Source organism: Hydra vulgaris, chromosome 13, assembly GCF_038396675.1.
Source record: "Hydra vulgaris chromosome 13, alternate assembly HydraT2T_AEP".
In the NCBI taxonomy this organism is placed as follows: domain Eukaryota; kingdom Metazoa; phylum Cnidaria; class Hydrozoa; order Anthoathecata; family Hydridae; genus Hydra; species Hydra vulgaris.
In genome coordinates this window covers 3,986,884-4,006,851 of record NC_088932.1, presented here as the reverse complement: position 1 = coordinate 4,006,851, position 19,968 = coordinate 3,986,884, and the positions used below count along the sequence as shown (strand labels likewise).

The following is a 19,968-nucleotide window of genomic DNA, read 5'->3' as shown; positions in this document are numbered from 1 at the left end:
ATAATGTAGGTATATTGGTCTAATGTTTGTTTTGCCTCTGATAAGTAGGAAGACTGTGCTTCTTTGATATAGTGGTGGTGACAAAGGTCATACAAAGTTTTACTTAAAGTTTCAATAAATTTACTAATGCTTGTTTGGACTGTAAAAGGTGCAGTTCGGTCAGTTGACACCCATTGTTTATAAGTAAACTGATCATCAAAATCAAAATCATTCTTTTCAAACACATTTTCTAATTAAGTCTTCAAATTTATTTTACCAGGGCAGTTCGAACATAGATGAAACATGCAGTTTCGACTATCTATATTACAAACACATACTTTCATTAAATCTTTGTAATATATTAAATGGCTGTTAGGAAGAGCAGAGCACATCAACTTAGCATTTTGATGGTAAGAACATACACAAACTGAGTGGCTTCCACTACTATCAACAGTAAGGCACCACTTTGGCCTTAGTTCACAGAACTTGGTGAATCCAACTTTGAGTTCAGGGTATAACATCTTAAATTACAGATGAAGCTCTTTTAAACAAACTAATATTAAGCGTTTTTGTTTATGAACTTTAACATTATTTATACGCGCAGAAACAAAGTCTTTTTTTCCTTGACATTGTCTAGTGTATTTGTCAGATTTATATATTTCAATGACTCTCTGCTTAACAATATCCTCCAAAGGATGTCTTTTTTTAGCCTCAGGTTTAGCAAGTATTCCCTTTTCATTTTTCAGCTTTCTGGCTTTCTTAACAAGATGGTCTGAAACTGAAAAGGCATTGCAAGGTTTTTTAATTGACCAACTATCAGGAGTAAATGTTAGTAACTGAACTTTTTCTTCATTCAATTCCTTTATTGCATCTAAAAGTTTGTCTAAATCATTACAGTTAATGCACTTTTGCTTTTTCTCAGATATTATTTCTTTTGGTTCAATATCCAATGCTGATGCTACTAGGTTTGTCATACTTGTTTCCAGTTTTTTAACTTTTTGCTTTCCATATTCTAATTTGTCACGTTTACTTACATTTTTTAGAGGAGATATTTCCAGTTAAGAAGCACTCTTATTTAAAACTGTCTTATTTAGGTCTGAAGAACTAAACTCCTCATCATCAACATCTTTGTCTTCAACTTCTTGACTAAATTTTCTTGTAATTTGTTCAAGTTTGAATTCATTCAAACAGTTAGTGCAAAGTTTTTTAACCAGGTTTGATCTTAAGTTGACTTGCTGTTAAAATGTCGACTTTACACAATCCCTTAATAATTTTTTTCTTGTGGACTTTAAACGGATCACAGCAGTATTTTTAAAGCGCTTCATATCTAGAAATATAGGCTTTTTCATGGTGAACACATATCTCCTCATTTAGTTCAAAAGTGTGTCCAATTCTTTGAATTAAAATTTCAACATCTGAGTTCACAATATCTTTTAGTTTTATTCTTCCAATCATTCTACAATAATACGTTTTGTCGCAATCTTCATTTAAAACTTTCCCCACACAACATTTCTCTGTCATTTTTTACTATTTTTATTTTTATTACTAATCTAAAAGGTTTAAAAAAGACATAAGCATATTAAATCTCAAAGAAACTAACAAATATCAGACACTGATTATGACACTGATTATGCCATTATTATTAGTACAAATTAAGATATTATGTTATTAAAAAGAAAACTGAATATATTCATTCACAGATAAATAAGAAATATACTACTGTCATCCCTATGACAAATTATTAGACTATGACCAACAGCTAACTCATAGTCTAATAACATTCTCCTTTTGAAAATATCATCACTCTCAAAAGGCTACAATCATGTCATAAGATAGAGTATAGATCTTTAATTTTTTTTTGGTGATTGTCTATATATAGAACCTCAACATTAAAAAGTTTCATAACTTATTTCAACTGTTTACGCTACTTTCTATGCCAGCAAAGTCGATGTAATTTATCATAATTTAAAAAAAAAAAGATTTTTTAATAGGCTGCTGCATGTGCTAAATTAATTTTTAATGCATAATTTTGATTATTCTAACAAGTGGCAACCCTAAGTACACAAAGGTAACAAAAAAATCCACTTTCTCTAAGTAAGTATTAAACTGTAACACGTTAAAGTTCGAAAAAATATTTATAATGTTACAATATTTAGCAACTTTAAGGTACAATAACTCAAAAACTGTAAAAAATCAGTCAAAAACAACTGCAACAATGGGTTATTTGGGTGAAAAACTAATACCCTACAAAATTTCAGGTGATCGCCATCTTTAATTAAAGAGTTATGGTTTGTCAAAAATCGAAAAAAACTGCTGTAAGCTCCTGATTCACAAATTTTTCAGATTTTGGTCATTTTTAATTCAATCATAACTTTTGAAGAAATAGGTCAATCAGGCTGAAATTTTCTGGATTGTATTTTTTTTATAAGATCTGTGTGTGGTCAAAATTTAAAGCAAATCTGAGGTGGTACCCTGGGAGCCTTTAGGTGATTTGATATGGAATAACTCACCAGGTAAACAATTTCTAAATTTCGAAATTGTCACAAAGAATTGGTAATGTTTTTTTCAGTTAATGAGAATATATGTTATTGTACGGATATCGAGAACCTTATGAAAAACCTTGGTATTGAACTTAATTTAGAATAACGGAGATTATTTGTTGATTCATCAAAAAGTAGTTTAAAAGCAGTATTGCTTCACAACGGAAGTATATATATGCGTTTGTACCGATTGCATATTCTGCCAAACTAAAAGAAACATACGATACAATATCGCTGCCAATAAATAAAATTGATTATGGTAAATATAACTGGAGAACATGTGGTGATTTAAAAGTATGATTTAAAAGAATGAAAAAAAGTTACACAAAGTATTGTTGCTTTATATGTGAATAGGAAAGTAGAGATAGAAAGCAACACTATATAAAGAAGGATTGGCCAATTAGAGATAGAATGCAGCAAGGAAATAAAAATGTCCTTCGATTGCCATTAGTTGAACGTGATAAAATAATTATGCCACCTCTTCATATAAAATTAGGACTTATAAAAATTTTGTTAAGGCGCTACACAATGACTCAGAGTTGCTTATGTACTTACGTAACAAATTTCCTGAATTGAATGACGCTAAGATGGAAGAAGGTATATTTATAGGTCCTCAAATAAAAAAGATTTTTACTGAAATCTACTTTGAATATTTACTTAGTGAATTTAAAAAAATGCATGGCTGGCATTTAAATCCGTCGTTGCTAATTTTCTCGGAAATAACAAGTCTGTAAATTTTGAAGATGTGGTTAAAAATTGCATAAATGCTTATAAAGATATGGGATGCAACATGTCCCTCAAAATTCATCTCCTTGACTCGCATCTTAATTTCTATCCAGAAAACCTTGGTTCTGTAAGTGACGAACATGGCGAACGCTTTTATCAAGATATAATGTTAATGGAGTCGCGTTATTACGTTGGGGGAAGTTATGGTCACAATTTTAGGGCTCCTTGTTTCCTGGCTCTAATCAGCGCAACTTTTTTCCAAACATTCTTATTTGTGCATAAGTATAAGCATATAAATGTTTGGAATTTGCTCCATGCCTGTAATTCTTAAACAACAAAAAATGCCGCTCCCGCCCCTATAAATAAATAAATAAATAAATATATATGTATATATATATATATATATATATATATATATATATATATATATATATATATATATATATATATATATATATATATATATATATATATATATATATATATATATATATATATATATATATATATATATATATATATATATATATATATATATATAATCTTAATATATATAAAGGGCAATGTGTGTGTGTTTGTTTGTTCTCTATAGAAATCCGAACCGCCGGACCGTTCTCGATGAAATTTGGCATGGGGGTAGTCCTCGAGGGGGAGAAGATTCTTAGCTGGGTTTTGACCCCGTACCCCGACCCCCGGGGTCAAGGGGGCCCAAAAATGGCCCCCCTGACCCCGGGGTTTGGGGGGACCATTTTTTGGGACCATTTTTGGGCCCATTTTTGTGTACAGATATCAGGTAAGCCAGTTTAAATATTGGCCTGGGCAACGCCGGGTAACTCCAGCTAGGTATATCTAAAGGGCAATGTGTGTTTGTATGTGTGTTTGTTTGTTTGTTTGTTCTCTATAGAAATCCAAACCGCCGGACCGATCTCGATGAAATTTGGCATGGGGGTAGTCCTCCAGGGGGAGAAGTTACTTAGCTGGGTTTTGACCCCGTACCCCGACCCCCGGGGTCAGGGGGCCCAAAAATGGGATCCAGTGTGGCTCTGCAGCCTCAGCCGTGCAATTTGGCAAAACCTAAAAGCTTCCTACCTGTGGAGGAGTGTCAGAACACTTCATTTGACAACAAACATGAGGGTAAAGTTGTCTGGTGATCTGTCAGCAGGAGCCTTTTCCAATCAGCTCCTTGCCTTGGGCAATGGTGAGGCACCAGTTGATGTGCAGACAGGGCTCATTAAATTCCCTGCCAACTTTTGCACACTGGTGGATTCTGCAGAGGAACTCATTGTCAAGGTGTTTCCCAACATCCAGCAGAGTTTCACCAGACATGACTGGATCTGTGAGAGAGCTATTCTGGCTCCCAAAAATGAGTCTGTCACCAAGATCAATATGCAGATCCAGAAAATGCTCCCAGGCAATGAAAAGTCCTACAACTCCATTGACATGGTTATGGACCCCAGTGAAGCTGTCAACTATCCAACAGAATTTCTGAACTCTTTAGAACTATCTGGATGTCCTCCTCACATTCTTCACCTGAAAGTTGGAGCACCAATCATTCTCCTTCGCAACCTCGACAGTCCCAAGCTCTGCAATGGACTCATCATCAAATGGACTCATCATCTGCAATGGACTCATCATCAACTCGACTCATCATCAAAGCTATCCTTTCAAACTTGATTGAAGCAACTATACTGACTGGATGTGGCAAAGGTGAGAATGTCTTCATTCCAAGGATTCCAATGATTCCCAATGACCTCCCATTCAGTTTCAAGCGCCTCCAGTTTCCAGTCAGGCTGGCTTTTGCCATGACCATTAACAAAGCGCAGGGACAGTCACTCAAAGTGGCTGGCATCAATTTGGAACAGCCCTGCTTTTCTCACGGCCAGCTCTATGTTGCATGCTCCAGAGTTGGATCTCCACGAAATCTTTTCATTTTGACTCCAGAAGAAAAAACCAAGAACATTGTCTATCAGAAGGCTCTTCAGTGAAAGAAATCCTCTTTAAAGAAGTCCTATTAAAAGAAAACAATAACAATCCAATGTGAAGAAATTACCCATGATTTAACTTTTGTAACATGTTCAACTTTTTTTTCCAGTGTGAGAGAACAATTTAATTGAAAAATTTGAGTAAATGTTCTTTTGGAAATTCTTAATTTGTTGTTTTTAAGTGGAAAATAAACAAAATGTCTTTTTCTTCCTTAATGTCTTTCAGTTATTTCATAGCTTCAACCAACAGGGCCACATTTTGTGGGATTATTGTGCAACACTAAAAAATATTGCACAATCTTACTGTGCATAGCCCAAAATTAGTATAACAAAGTTCCAGATGCTCATTTACTTTTAAATATTGGCCCGGGCAACGCCGGGTAACTCCAGCTAATATATATATATATATATATATATATATATATATATATATATATATATATATATATATATATATATATATATATATATATATATATATATATATATATATATATATGTATATATATATATATATATATCTATATATATATATATATATATATATATATATATATATATATATATATATATATATATATATATATATATAAATATATATAGATATATATATATATATATATACATATATATATATATATATATATATATATATATATATATATATATATATATATATATATATATATATATATATATATATATATATATATATATATATATATATATATAATCTTCTATTATCTTCTGTAGATAAGCATTTGCTCATAGTTTTGCTTATCTTTAAAGCATTCGGCGTTTTCAGAAAAAGAATAGAAAAACGAAAAATAATGAAAGGAAAGATTGCTGCCCCATCCCAAACCCCAAGTCGATGTAGCAGCACTCCGCTGCGAGTCAGGCTATTTTTCAGTTGATGTATGTACTGAATGCCCTCAGCAGCAGGCTATTTCAGTGTGACATCAGAGTGCTCATCTTAACTAGCAATTTAAGTTATATATTAAATAGCTTTTGTATACTTGAAAATTTAACAGTTTTATAAGTTTTATAAGTTGTATACAGTTTTGTATAGTTTTATACTGTTATGTACAGTTTTAGAACAGCTTTATTAATAATTATTGTATAATCGAAACATGTTGTTTAAACTGAAAAAAATTTTTTTTGGGGTGGTATGGAGGGGAACGGGGGAGGGGAATGGTCTTGGACTTATATAATGAGTCCACAACCCTTCCCCTCCCCCGCCTCTTTTAGTTTATTGTATATATATATATAGACTCTTTCTATATATATACACAATAAAGTAAAACAAAAAGCATGTTAATAAACTAAATATAATAATTGCTATTCCTAAAAAGGTGTCACTCGTATTATGAGATATTCAAAAGTGTTTTGAACAAATATGTTTTCAGATAAATACTATTTTTCAAAGCAACGATGAACGAACTTGATGTGAGGTTTCAAAGAGTGGAAAAAATATGTTTTTACTTACACGATCATATCATACGTTAGTATGACATAATCGTGACCGCCATATGTCAACTCTAGACAAAGGGTTGACGGAGATGAGAAGAAATTGAGTTTAAAAATTAATAATTGATGTAAAAGTTTAATGTTTAGTCAGAAACTTTAATTTCGTTAATTACGTGTCGTGGTCCGAAATATGAAGACGAAATCGTTTAAATAGTAGGCAGATATGAAATACATATTATGAGTAGGTCAGGAAGAAAATTATTTGGCTATATGTGCAAGTTGCTCACTTTCATTTTTTAAGAATATAGTATAAAAGCAACTATTATAATCCAAATTTTGCTTTTCTGTCAAAGTTCATTTTCTACAAGTTCTTAAATTATTCTTAAAATTATTCCTAATTATTCTTAAAATTATTCTTAATTATTCTTTAAATTAAATTTGTGTTTTTTCAAATATAAACTCAATTATTGAATGTATTAGTTGTAATTTATGTAAATATAATGCAAGTTTATGTAAAAAGTACCATGCTGTATTTTATATATTAGATAATATAGATTTGTTTGTTATATACATATGTAAATATATATATATATATATATATATATATATATATATATATATATATATATATATATATATATATATATATATATATATATATACATATATATATTTACATATGTATATAACAAACAAATCTATATTATATATATATATATATATATATATATATATATATATATATAATATATATATATATATATATAAATAAAGTATGTCAACCTGGTACTCAAATGAAACAAAATTATATAAAAATTTCAAAATAATATTTAATTTGGAAAAATTTTAACTTATTTATCAAAATTATCATAAAAATACATAAAATGCATTTTTTTGTTTTTTGTTAAAAAATGTAATTTTTCATGTAATTAAACCAAAAATAACAATTCTATATTTGAAATCTATATTATTTTTGAAATTTTTATATAATTTCGCTTCATTTGAGTACCAGGTTGACATATTTTTGGAAAATTTTTTTTTGAAAATATTAAGGACCATTAAATATTCGAGGGTCTTGAGGGACCCCTTAAAATATTTTTTATTCAAAAAAATTTTAAATCTAGTGTTTTTGTATTAGATAGAACACATTAAGGAGGTCTCTGCATATATTTTACAAAAATGTTGTTTTTTGGGACACCCTTATATATCTATCTATCTATCTATCTATCTATCTATCTATATATATATATATATATATATATATATATATATATATATATATATATATATATATATATATATATATATATATATATATATATATATACATATATATATATATATATATATATATATATATATATATATATATATATATATATATATATATATATATATGTTATTAATCTTTATTGTTAATCTATAAGTTAAATTATATTGTTAATCTTTTTTGTTATTGTTATTTCTATTGTATTTATTCTTCTCATAAATATCAAATTACATCATTTTTAATTATTTTGATTTTCGTCTAATTTATCCATGTTGTATTGAAGCAAAAACCATTAAATTTATTGTAAATGAAATATTTATGAAATTATTGCAAAAACGCCAATTCTATTTCTATTCTAATTCACTTCCAACAAGGCTGCAAGCAACCACTATAAAGTTGGAAGTTTTTCTTTACAATTTGACCACAGATGTTTTGATGTTTTAACTGTTTAAATGCAATAAAAAGTGGTTACGCAATGAATTGCTTTTAATTTTTGATCTTTTCTAAAGTTTTTATTTTACGCGAAGACTTTAAATAAAATAGAAAATTTGTTTCCTTTTTTATTTAGTTTTTTTAAATTCTTTTCCTAGTTTAAGTTTAGCACTAACATTCATTTCTAAAATGTTTAAATCATCAAAAAATCTTAACAGTCAAGTTGTCAACAAAAAAAATGATTTCATCAAAATCACCAATAACAGCAATATTGACATAGGTGAAAAGAGAGAGGGCTTGGTCAATTTGATCAGAAATTACATCTAAAAGAGTGAAGTCTTTAGAAGTAAGAGACCTATAAAGAACAAAGAAAAAGTTGATAGAGTGAAGAGCATACAAAAGAATGGTCAAAGGATTTGAGCTTGATTTCATGACAAATAAGTGACATGCGTATGTACACCCTCAAGCCGAGCATGTAACTATTGGAGTCTTTGCAAATCAAAGAATAGTACCCATTAATACTGAAATCTGAGGAAGGAGTAGCTATTTTAATTTTAGTCTCACTAAGAGCAAGCAAGTTAAGTGATTTTTGCAAGAGGTAAGATATAACTGATGGAAGGTAACTTCGTAGACTACAAATATTATTAAAAGATATATTAAAACAGTTAGGCAGTGGGGATGGTTTTTTATGTTTAAAATTTTGCATTACTTTTGGCATGGTTCAAGTTTACTATAACTTTAGTGAAGTAAAAGAAAAGCATAATCGTTGTAACTAAGATGAAAAATGCCAACTCATTTTAAAAAATAAACCCTAATAAATTGCATAATAACTAAAATGCTTTTTTAAAGGTATTTGCAAAAAAGTATTTGCAAAAAAAAAGTTAAAGTGCCAATTAAAATGGTTGTTTTTAATTAGATAGGATTAACTGATAAAAATAAAATTTTTACACTCAAAACTATATTGATGAAATATAAATTATTTAACTGATAAAATATAAAAATATTACACTCTAAATTATTACATAATAATTCTTACTTTATCTCATCAAGTATGTTATTGATTTAATAAATTATATAAGTTTATCTCAATTTGGTCACGACAAAAAAATATAATTACGATTAAATGTTCTGCTATAAAATTGTAATCATATAAGTATTGTGGAATTTTTAATTATTGTAATATTTCTTAAAATTCCTGCATTCTATTACAATAAGAAAATATAAAACTTTTTTTAAAAGAAGTAAAAACTTGTATAAGTATTTGTTTATCAAGTTTTTTGTTGTTAATAAATAAATGGATAGCTAGTGTAAAAACGCTCTTCTAAAGAATTTTTTACAAGCATATGTTTGTAACAAGTATAAAATCTAATATTATATTTAATAACTTGTTTTTTTGATGAATATGCATATTATATAAAAGCTCTTTTAAAAAGTTGTTTAGAGGAGCAGCTTGCAATAGCTTGGCATTTCATTTTAGGAGAGCTTCTCTTTGCTCTTGCACTCATTTACTTCCACTGAGGCCTGAATTATGCTAAGTATATTATCTACTAGATAATTCATTTGATAGATAACAAACAAATGTAAATTATCTTGTACATAGTATACAATCTGGTATTTTTTACATAAATTTGCATTATATTTGTATAAAATTAAATTATATTACATTCATATTATTACATACATATTCAATCATTGCGATTATATTTAAAACAATATTAATGAACTAAATTAAACTTTTTGGGTGTTTGTCTGATTAAAAGATATTATTTAACAAAAACAAATGCAAAGAAAGTAATATAAAGATTCCAAGATTCCCTATTAAGTTATATATATATATATATATATATATATATATATATATATATATATATATATATATATATATATATATATATATATATATATATATATATATATATATATATATATATATATATATATATACATATATATATATATATATATATATATATATATATATATATATATATGTATATATATATATGATTTTTTCTTGTTACTGAAGTCTAGAAGGAAAGAGTTTTCTCTAGAGAACTCTAGAGAGTCATAATTTTCTAAATATAAATGCTTTTAGATTATTTTTTCAGTAAATGTTCCTTAAAAGAAAATTATTATTTTTTAAAACAAAACCACATTAAATTATTTTAATTTAATTTGAGATGCTATTGTATGATGCATATTTTTTAATTTAATTTATTTAAAGCTATATAATTTATTTTTTTGTAATTTTAATTTCCTTTAAAACCTGCTTATTTTAGTTTATTTTAGCATGACAATGTTGTTTTTTTTTAGCATTAAAATTCATATAAATATGTTTTTATAAAATTAAAAAAATAATGAAGTGTATATATTACCATACCATTTTGTTTGTAGAATTAAAGTTAAATTGTATAAGTAACGTAATAAGATGTCGATGAAAAAAGCAGATGATGATGAAGAAAGTACATTGGTTTTATCAAAGGAAATACCATCAATGCCATATTCTGAAATTTTTTAGTGAGTCTATAAATATATATGTGTTATAATTTTCTTGCTTTTATAATAAGATTTTTATATTTCTTGCCTTTTTTTATTAAGAACAACTAAAACCTAGCTGTTCTTTATTTAATTGCTGTAAGTTTATACTTTTAATAACAATGATTTAGTGATCGATTTGAACCTGTGGTTGATGACAACATAGATTTCACAAACTATGATGTGACTTTGCTACAACATGAGGTCCCTGATGATGATATTAAAACTTTGACATTAGCATCACCTGTAGCAAGTGACACAACTGATCATGATTGTCCTTCTATGTTATTAGTAAATCCAAGTCAAGGTTTTTTTTTAATTTTTTTGAAAAGATTCTTATTGCACATAATGTAAAAAAAATGTTTTATCTATCTAGTTTAACTGAAAGTAATAAATCTTTCTAAACTCATGTAATGGTTGAAATAATAATATGATTGTAATACAGAAGGGTCCTTTTTTTTTTTCCTTTTTTTTTGTGTCCATTTTTATTTATTTATACTATTTTCTATATCTCAAACTTATCAAAAAGATCTTACAATAGATATTACATTGATTTCACTCTAATCAAAAGTTTTTATTTCTCTGAAATATATAAAGTTTAAGGATGCAAATTAAACCATATTAATCTGTAGTTATTAATTCAAACAAAAAAAATTTTTCTGTCTAAAAATCTTTTTTCTTTACAAATGTTATGAAATTATGACATTAATTAGATTTCATAATTTCATAATTGTGAAATTATGAAATTATGAAATTGCTTAGGCATACGTAAAATAATTTAACACATACATAAATTGTGTGCAGCATAACACTTTGAAACAAGGCCTGTAGATAGTTTATTTTGTTAAAACTATTTTAGGTCTCCATGACATTTTGGTACATAAATATATAGCTGGTTTTGATGAAAACACTGACTGTAGGAACAGGGTGGAGTGTGAAAATATAATACTTCAAACACTTGTAAGTTAACATTAAAAAAATTAACAAAAATTGTTACTTCAATAATATGTAATGTATAAATGTGTACTTATATATGTAAATATATCTATATTTATCTATATATATATATGCGTGCGGTGTATACTCTAGGGTTATGACTTTTTTTCAACCCCATGCTCCTGTACTGTAGTTTAATGAACTTTAACCTAAAAAGTACAAAATTAACTATTATTTGCATATCTTTTGAAAAAAGTTCACCCTGCCATTGAAAAATTAATTTTGACAGTACTACTATGTATTCAAATGTATTTAGAATGTCAGTCATGTAATACAATAAATTTTCAATCCAACAATGACTCAGGCCGTTGAGCTTGCTCTTGCTTGTTGCATAGAAAAAATAGAAGGTGCAATTTGTCTTTATTTTTGCATGATGAATACATTTCCTTCATGACTTTGATTGCGTGCTCTGCGCATTGAGTACTTCTGGGAATCTTTAGTATAGATGGCTCTCGCTTCTAGTTATTTTTCAAAAAGCCTTTTTGAATGGATTTTGAGACGATAAAAATCAACATCTCTCTGCAGAACTGTTGAAGGAATTAAAATGAAGGCCAGGATTGGTAGTATAGGTCTGGAATTCCAACTCGCACTCTAATCTATACAAACTTTAAATGATTTTCAGCAAAGCCACACGTATTAGTAGTAGCAGTAATAAGATTAAATAAGTGGCCGTCTGTAATTTTAATTGTGGGGTGAGCTTTTTTTACAACCTAGAGGAGTTAAACATGTTTTCAATGTTTTTTAACAAATGTTTATTGGTTTATGACAGGAAATTATGTTTTTTTTTAAAAGTCAATAAGTCATAACCCTAGTATACTCACTAACATTTAAGTGTCCTGGATTAGGTTGGTATTGTCTTAATATGATACACTTTGAAAATGTTGACCACCTGCTAAAACCCAAACCTCATTTAATGTATGTACTTAAGCTCCCATAGATATAGGCTTAAGTATTGCTTCTCATCTCTGCCATTATCTCTGATTGTTACTGTTAGCTTCATGTTCTGTCTATTTCAAATATTTGTGGTCTTTGAAGTAACTTTCCATTAGTTGAATCTTCCCTCTTGCAAAGTTTACCAGACTTACTTGCTCTTTGTGAGGCTGATTTGAATTTCTTTTTTCTTTTTTGGATATCAGTATTGATAGCTATTAACCTTTGAATTGCTAAGACTACAATAGTCACATGCTTGACTTGGGCATATACTTAAACATCAATTCTCCAAATTTTTGAGAAATCAGGTTTGAGTCCTCTGGCTATTCTTCTATATGCTTTCCTTTAGCACCACATCACTCAATAATTTTTTTTTTATTCTTTATCATCTTCCTCCTTTAAACTCTGTGTTATTTCTAATCAAATTGATCTAGCCTTTTCTTTTCATCCTTCAGCCAATTTTGTTGCTTTTGGTGACTTTAATGCTTATCGCACTGAGTTACTTAGCTTTAGTACTGCTGATCAAGATAAAAGTACACACTTTTTATTTTAATTAATCTTATTTGGATAGTAGAATTTATGATTTGTTTTTCAGACAACCCAAATAATTTATCTTCACTTGATTTGTGTCAAAATCACTTACCTTCACTTGATTGTGGTTTCCTTGATTTGTGTCTTGTCTCTGACACTAGTTTGTGTTCTTCTTATTTTCCTTTGGATGATTCTGACCATGCTTACTAAATCTTTTATCTCGTACTTCTTCTTTAGACTCAACGTATCATTACACTACTTACTACTACTCTACTGGGATTCTTTTTGTGATCTAATCATTTTTTCATCTTTTTCACAACAACAGTTCTCTTGAGAACTAATGCCTTTTTATTATTGCATCATTGTAAAAAAGTGCTGTCTAATGCAAGAATCCAAATTGCAATACTTGGCTCTGCAACAAAACATGTTTTCCAAAAAAGTTTGTAATGGGTTCAGATATTTTTTATTGTAAAAAATGTAAAACTTAAATCTCCTGTTATTTCTGTATGCTATATAAAAATATATCTAAATATATATATTTAGATATATGAAATTATTAAATGTATTTTATATTGATTGGTTTTAACAGAATTTCTGCCAAAAGCAATCTTTTTTTTTTTTTTTTTTTTTTTTGTTTTCATATTTTCAAATACAATTAAAAAAATTATTTAATTAGTTAATAATGTTCTTTTTGATATTTTCTATCTTATTTAAAAAAATAGATTAAAAATTTAAAAATTATTAAAGTTTGATTTTTATTGTTTGGTGATCGGTTTGACCCACTTTTACTCTAAATCTTGTACAGTTACCACCACTTAAGTGTACAAAATCATGGTTTCTTCACTCTTGAATTCAAACTTTAAATATTTTCAGGAGAGTAAAACCTAATAATATTGCTTAATCTCTTAGTTTCTTTCTTCAAAATCAGCAGCTTTTCCTGCAAGAAAAAGATCAATATCTTTTTTGTATAAATATTCTGCAAATTATCTAACACTTAAAATTTTTATATAAATATGGTTAACAAATCAATCATGGCAAAAATTGTATTGATAGTCAGAATGTTATTCTCAGATTTATGAGATATTAGATTTTTTTAATTAGAGACTCAAAGACCTTGCTATTATTAGTAAAATGATTGATTAGAAGTTAGTTTAGATTAAAGCAGCTGTGACGCACATAACTACCTTCACAGTTTTTATAAATAGAAACAATACTTTTCATAACAATGGCTGTTTTTATCTTTTATCAGTCAGTAGATATTTTTAGTTAAGATAATATCCAGTTGTATTGCCAACAGCCCATAGTGATACATGAGTTTGACTCTTGTATTTCTGTAGGCCACTTGCCTGAAGGTTTCTTCTCTTTTTTGAAAGTTTTCTTTTTATAAGAAAAAATGTTATAAAAAATAAAGTGTAATTAATAAAGCTGTTATTATTGTGTTTTAAATATTTGGAAATCTTAAATATTTTAATTCTTACATCCTCTCTAATATCAATGTTTTTATTTTTTTATTTTTCTATTGTTGCTCAATAAAATAAATAATGCTCAATAAATGTATTATTTTATTATAATTTTTTAATTCTTAAATATTTCAATTCTTACATTTCTCTAATGTCAATGTTTTTGTTTTTTTATTTTTTTATTATTGCTGCTCAATGAAATAAATAATGCTCAATAAATGAATAATTTTTTGTTGCAATTTTAAGTTATTGCTAAATATAGTTTTTTAATTTTTAGGAAAAAATCAGTGAAAAATGTGTACAAGATGACAATTTTGAAAAGGTACTTGATGTTTCATATTTTATATTTAAAACTTGATGAATTATTATAAATGAGTTATTATGAAAATTGAATGAATTATTATGACATTGAATTATTATGAAAATGAATTATTAATGAGTTATTATGAAAGTTGGTTATGTTATATATTTTTAAATAAATAATTCCTTAAACTTTCCCCCTAAACAAAAATCAATATTAATGTTTCATACAATGTGCAAATAGCTTGAACATAATTTTTTATTGGTTAATTTTTAAATTACTCCCCAAATTTTTCAGACCTAATAATCATTTTTTTCTTATAATTTTAATTTATAATCCTTAAATTATCTGGTGTTTTAACGGTTATTAATAAACTAAGAATTTAATACCAAAAGTATTTCCGCATATTGCAATTTCACTTAATTTGAGCCTTGTATTATATATTTAACAGGTTTAGAATATTGGTTATATTATATATTTAGGAGGTTTATTAAAAGTTGTTCTGTTTTTCCAAGAGTAGATGAAACAGCTTTGATCATATTGGTTGCTTTTATTTATAGCCATAGTGATATTTAAGTTTTGTCAGATTTATAACTTATAAAGACAGCCAATTAATAACTTGTGCTCATCTTTATTTAATTTTTCACACATAAATTAATAAGTATATATTCATTTAAAAAGTTTTTTTTAATTATTGTTTTTTTTTTTCAGTTTCTGTTTATTTTTTATATTTATTAACAAAGTTTAAATTAAGTGTTTTAGATTGTGAGTTTTGGAAATATTTCTGGTCTCTAAATTCTTAGTTTATTAAAAGACTCTGAATACTGTTTTAATGAAATGGTCAATTTATCATAATGCAAAAACCAGGGTTGATAGGTTTAAACCAATGGTTTAAACCAATTGAAAGAATATCAATTTAAATCAAACTAATTTTTTGTTGAAGATATTAAAACCAATTGGAGTTGCTCTAGATAAGTTGCAAAGAGATCAAACAAACATAATGGACACCTGAAATTTTTAAAGAGCTAATAAACATGTTATCATTTTTATCAACTGAAAAAATATATATTATATATTGGAAAAAATATATAATAAATATTGGAAACATAATATCTTTAAATATTTAGTTTCCAATGTTATATATATATATATATATATATATATATATATATATATATATATATATATATATATATATATATATATATATATATATATATATATATATATATATATATATATATATATATGTATATATATATATATATATATATATATATATATATATATATATATATATATATATATATATATATATATATATATATATATATATATATATATATATATATATAAGGTTTTTGATACAGTCGACCTCAAAATATTATTATCAAAGCTTAACATGTATGGCATAAGCGGTAGAACAAACAAATGGATAGAAAGTTACTTAGATAAACGTGTGCAATCTATATACTATGGAGATAATAAACTCTCTTCAATTTTCTATAGTCTTTATAAACAAAAGCCAGAGTGTAAATACCTGTTGCGCACAAATAGTACCCTTTTAGAGCCTTCATGCAAAACTTGAGCTTGAGCAATTTAAAATTACTTATCGTGCACCTCTTATCTGGAATAAGTTTTTATTACTTAATCAAAATATTATTCACTTTGAAAACTTAAATGGCTTTAAAAAAACTATTAAAAAGAGTATTTTAAAGTATAAAAATTTACTTACTGATTTTTTCTAAATTTGTTCACTGCTAGCTTCTTATATAAACTCTTATTTTTTAATATACTTTAATATATTTTTCAAACATTGCGTTAGCAATAAACATGGTAATATTAAGAAAAAGTAATGATATATGTTTGTATAATTGTAATCTTACATTTTAATACAATTATAATGTAACAATTTAATGTAAAAATTTTGTAAATATTTTTATTTTTCTATATGTATATATATATATATATATATATATATATATATATATATATATATATATATATATATATATATATATATATATATATATATATATATATATATATATATATATATATATATATATATATATATGATAATGTAAAGCGGTTTTTGATGATAAGACCTTTTGGTCTTCTGCAAGTTTCCCGCATTCTTCTTATAGTTCGTATTACAGAAGTTTGTTTATTATTTATGTTTGTGATTTTTTATATTTAAATGTATATTTAATCTTAACTAATCTTTATATGTAATCACAAAAATGTATACTATGGAACAATAATAAATTAAAAATAACAAAAAAATATATATAAATATATATATATATAAAATATATTTTATATATTTTTTATATAATAAATATTGGATACTTAATATCTGAATATTGGAAACTTAATAACATTATTTATTATACATGTCAGTGATGCTCATTTCTTTGCAAACTCGCTAGATCCTAGATATTTTGTGTCCAATCTTTCTGAAAATGAAAATGAAGCTGCAATGACCTTTGCAGATAAAGAATTTAAGAACTTGCTACCAATTTTTGGACTGCATCATTATCATGGATATTGAAGGCTGGGGTGTGGAGTCGTAAAAAAAAAGTACCAACTCCAACTCCAATCTTTGAAATTCTTAGAGTACAACTCAAGCTCCGACTCCAAAGCAAAATGTTTGAAACATTCTTTGAATTCTTTAAAAAATATTACGCAATAATTTAAAATTTTTCTTCTTGCCAAAGATATGAAAAATTTTTTGAAGTTTAATTATTTTGTATGTGCACGTGCATGTACAAAATAGTTGCGATTTTATTTAGCAGCTCTGACTCTGCTACAAATGTCGCGACTCCACAGCTCTGATCGAAGGTTTGTTAAATGCACCAGCTTCTAGTGCTGGAATTGAAAGCTTTTTTTCAACTTTGGAGCTTGTTCAATCTAAGTTTAATAAGAAATAGGAGTAGAAAAAGCGGCAAATCTTTTATATACAGAACATTAAATAATGATGTATTGGTTGATGAATTACAGCAGTAATGTTTGTAAAAATATAATTTACTCAAGTAAAATGACTAATGCTTTTTTTTTTTATTGAAAAATTGACTAAACATAATTTTTTTTTAAAAAGGAGTTTTTTTTGCAACCCTGGCAAAAACTAATTAAAAAAACAAAACAAAAAAACAAAAATTTACTTTTGCAAAAATAATAACTGTTAAAACTTACATATTTTAATTTGTTTATTTAAATACCAGTTAATTTAAGTATTAAAAATAAAAATTAAATTTATAAGAAGATAATTATTACTAAAGGTTTGAAAAATATGTGCGTGGTAATTTAGAAATCAACCAATAAAATATTATACTAAAGCTATTTGCACATTGTATGAAACATTTAATGTTTATGAAGTCAAAAGTATAGCTACCAAAAGAAGCAATGTTAAAAATATGAATCATAAAATAGAAGTCAAAAGTACAGCTATAAAACTAGCGATATTAAAAATACAAATCATGTTATAGAAGTCAAAAGTACATCTATCAAAAATAGCGATGTTAAAAATCTTCAAAAGACAAGATGTTAAAAAAATTCAAAGTATTTTTTAAAAATTATTTTATTATCAGAACTGTAAGTTAGCTTTAATTACATTTCATACAAAATCATTTTTATTGTATATATTATTTTTATATTGTTACTATTATTATTACTATTACTAGCAGTATGCAACCCATAATAAGGGTTAGTAATAAATAAATAACAATTTGACTTGATATATTATCTGAAAAATATAAAATACAAATTCATCTATTTGGGCTGCCATTGTCCCAGTTTTTTTGCTGAAGAACGCTATAAAAGTTTTAATTAGTTTAGCATTTTGCTCTCCTCCTTAAAAATTAGGACAATAGCAACCTTATGCTTATGTTGGTCTTGGCATTTAGTAAAGACCGCGTAACTTTAAATATTAGGTTATTTTTAATAATAGCAAGCACCAGAGAAGGAAAGCCAAGTACAACTCACCAATACTAAAAGAAAAAAAAAGATCATCTCAACTTCAAAAGCATTATTTTAGAGATTTATTATTGTATTTTAGAATAAGTAAGTTTATTAATAAATGTGAACATTATTTTTTATGTTTATTATTGTGTTCATGAAATAGCGACTCGTAAAACATTTCTTAAACATGGTCAAAATCAATTATGGTAACAAAAAATACATTAGAGCTTAGTAATAACAGAGTGTTCTAATAGTGATATCCTTTATTAATAAACTTTCGTTAAACAGAGGAGACAGACTGTGTTTCAAAGACACTGTGTTAAAAAAAAGTTACAATAAGTTATTACATTAGTAAATTAGTTATTGTTTTTAATGGCAAAAAAATTGCACAAAATTAGCACAAAATAGCTATAGCACAATTAACCATTAAAAAAAAGGCCTTTTTATGTTATCACTATATAAAATTATTTTTACCTCAATAGTTTAGAATCCCAGTTTTTTCTTAACTGTGAATAATGATTAACACAGTAAATTTCATATTATATGAATTTACTAAATTAAAACCATGTTTCAACAGTAAGTACACTAATAAAGCAATGACAACTTTAAAAAAAAAAAAAAAATGAATGCAATATTTTCAAACTTCAAAAAAAAAATATAAAATCATTTTATTTTAGGATAATCATAATCAGTTATTTGAAAATATGATAAAATTTGAAGCGTTAAAAGTGCGGTGACTAATTATTAGAACTAAAACATATATAACAAATCTGATAATAGTCTAATTTTTTACAGTCTTAAAAAAAGTTATTATAATAATACTCTTTACCTTATCAGTCGTGATATCGTAGAATATCTA

The 19,968-nt window shown here is 26.3% G+C and overlaps 2 protein-coding genes across 2 annotated transcripts in view; both read left to right on the top strand.

The window, feature by feature from the left end:
• LOC136090220 (myosin light chain kinase 3-like) overlaps positions 1 to 19,968 on the top strand; it is a 90,790-nt gene that overhangs the window by 13,350 nt on the left and 57,472 nt on the right. Inside the window, exons 2-5 of the mRNA XM_065816415.1 lie at positions 10,791 to 10,913; positions 11,063 to 11,238; positions 11,791 to 11,891; positions 15,126 to 15,170. Of these exons, the coding sequence (XP_065672487.1) occupies positions 10,825 to 10,913; positions 11,063 to 11,238; positions 11,791 to 11,891; positions 15,126 to 15,170 (411 nt within the window). The 5' untranslated portion in view covers positions 10,791 to 10,824. The remainder of the gene's footprint in view (positions 1 to 10,790; positions 10,914 to 11,062; positions 11,239 to 11,790; positions 11,892 to 15,125; positions 15,171 to 19,968) is intronic.
• LOC136089540 (uncharacterized) lies at positions 4,374 to 4,919 on the top strand. The gene has a single exon (XM_065815592.1). The coding sequence runs from the start codon at positions 4,374 to 4,376 to the stop codon at positions 4,917 to 4,919; it is 546 nt and encodes a 181-aa protein (XP_065671664.1).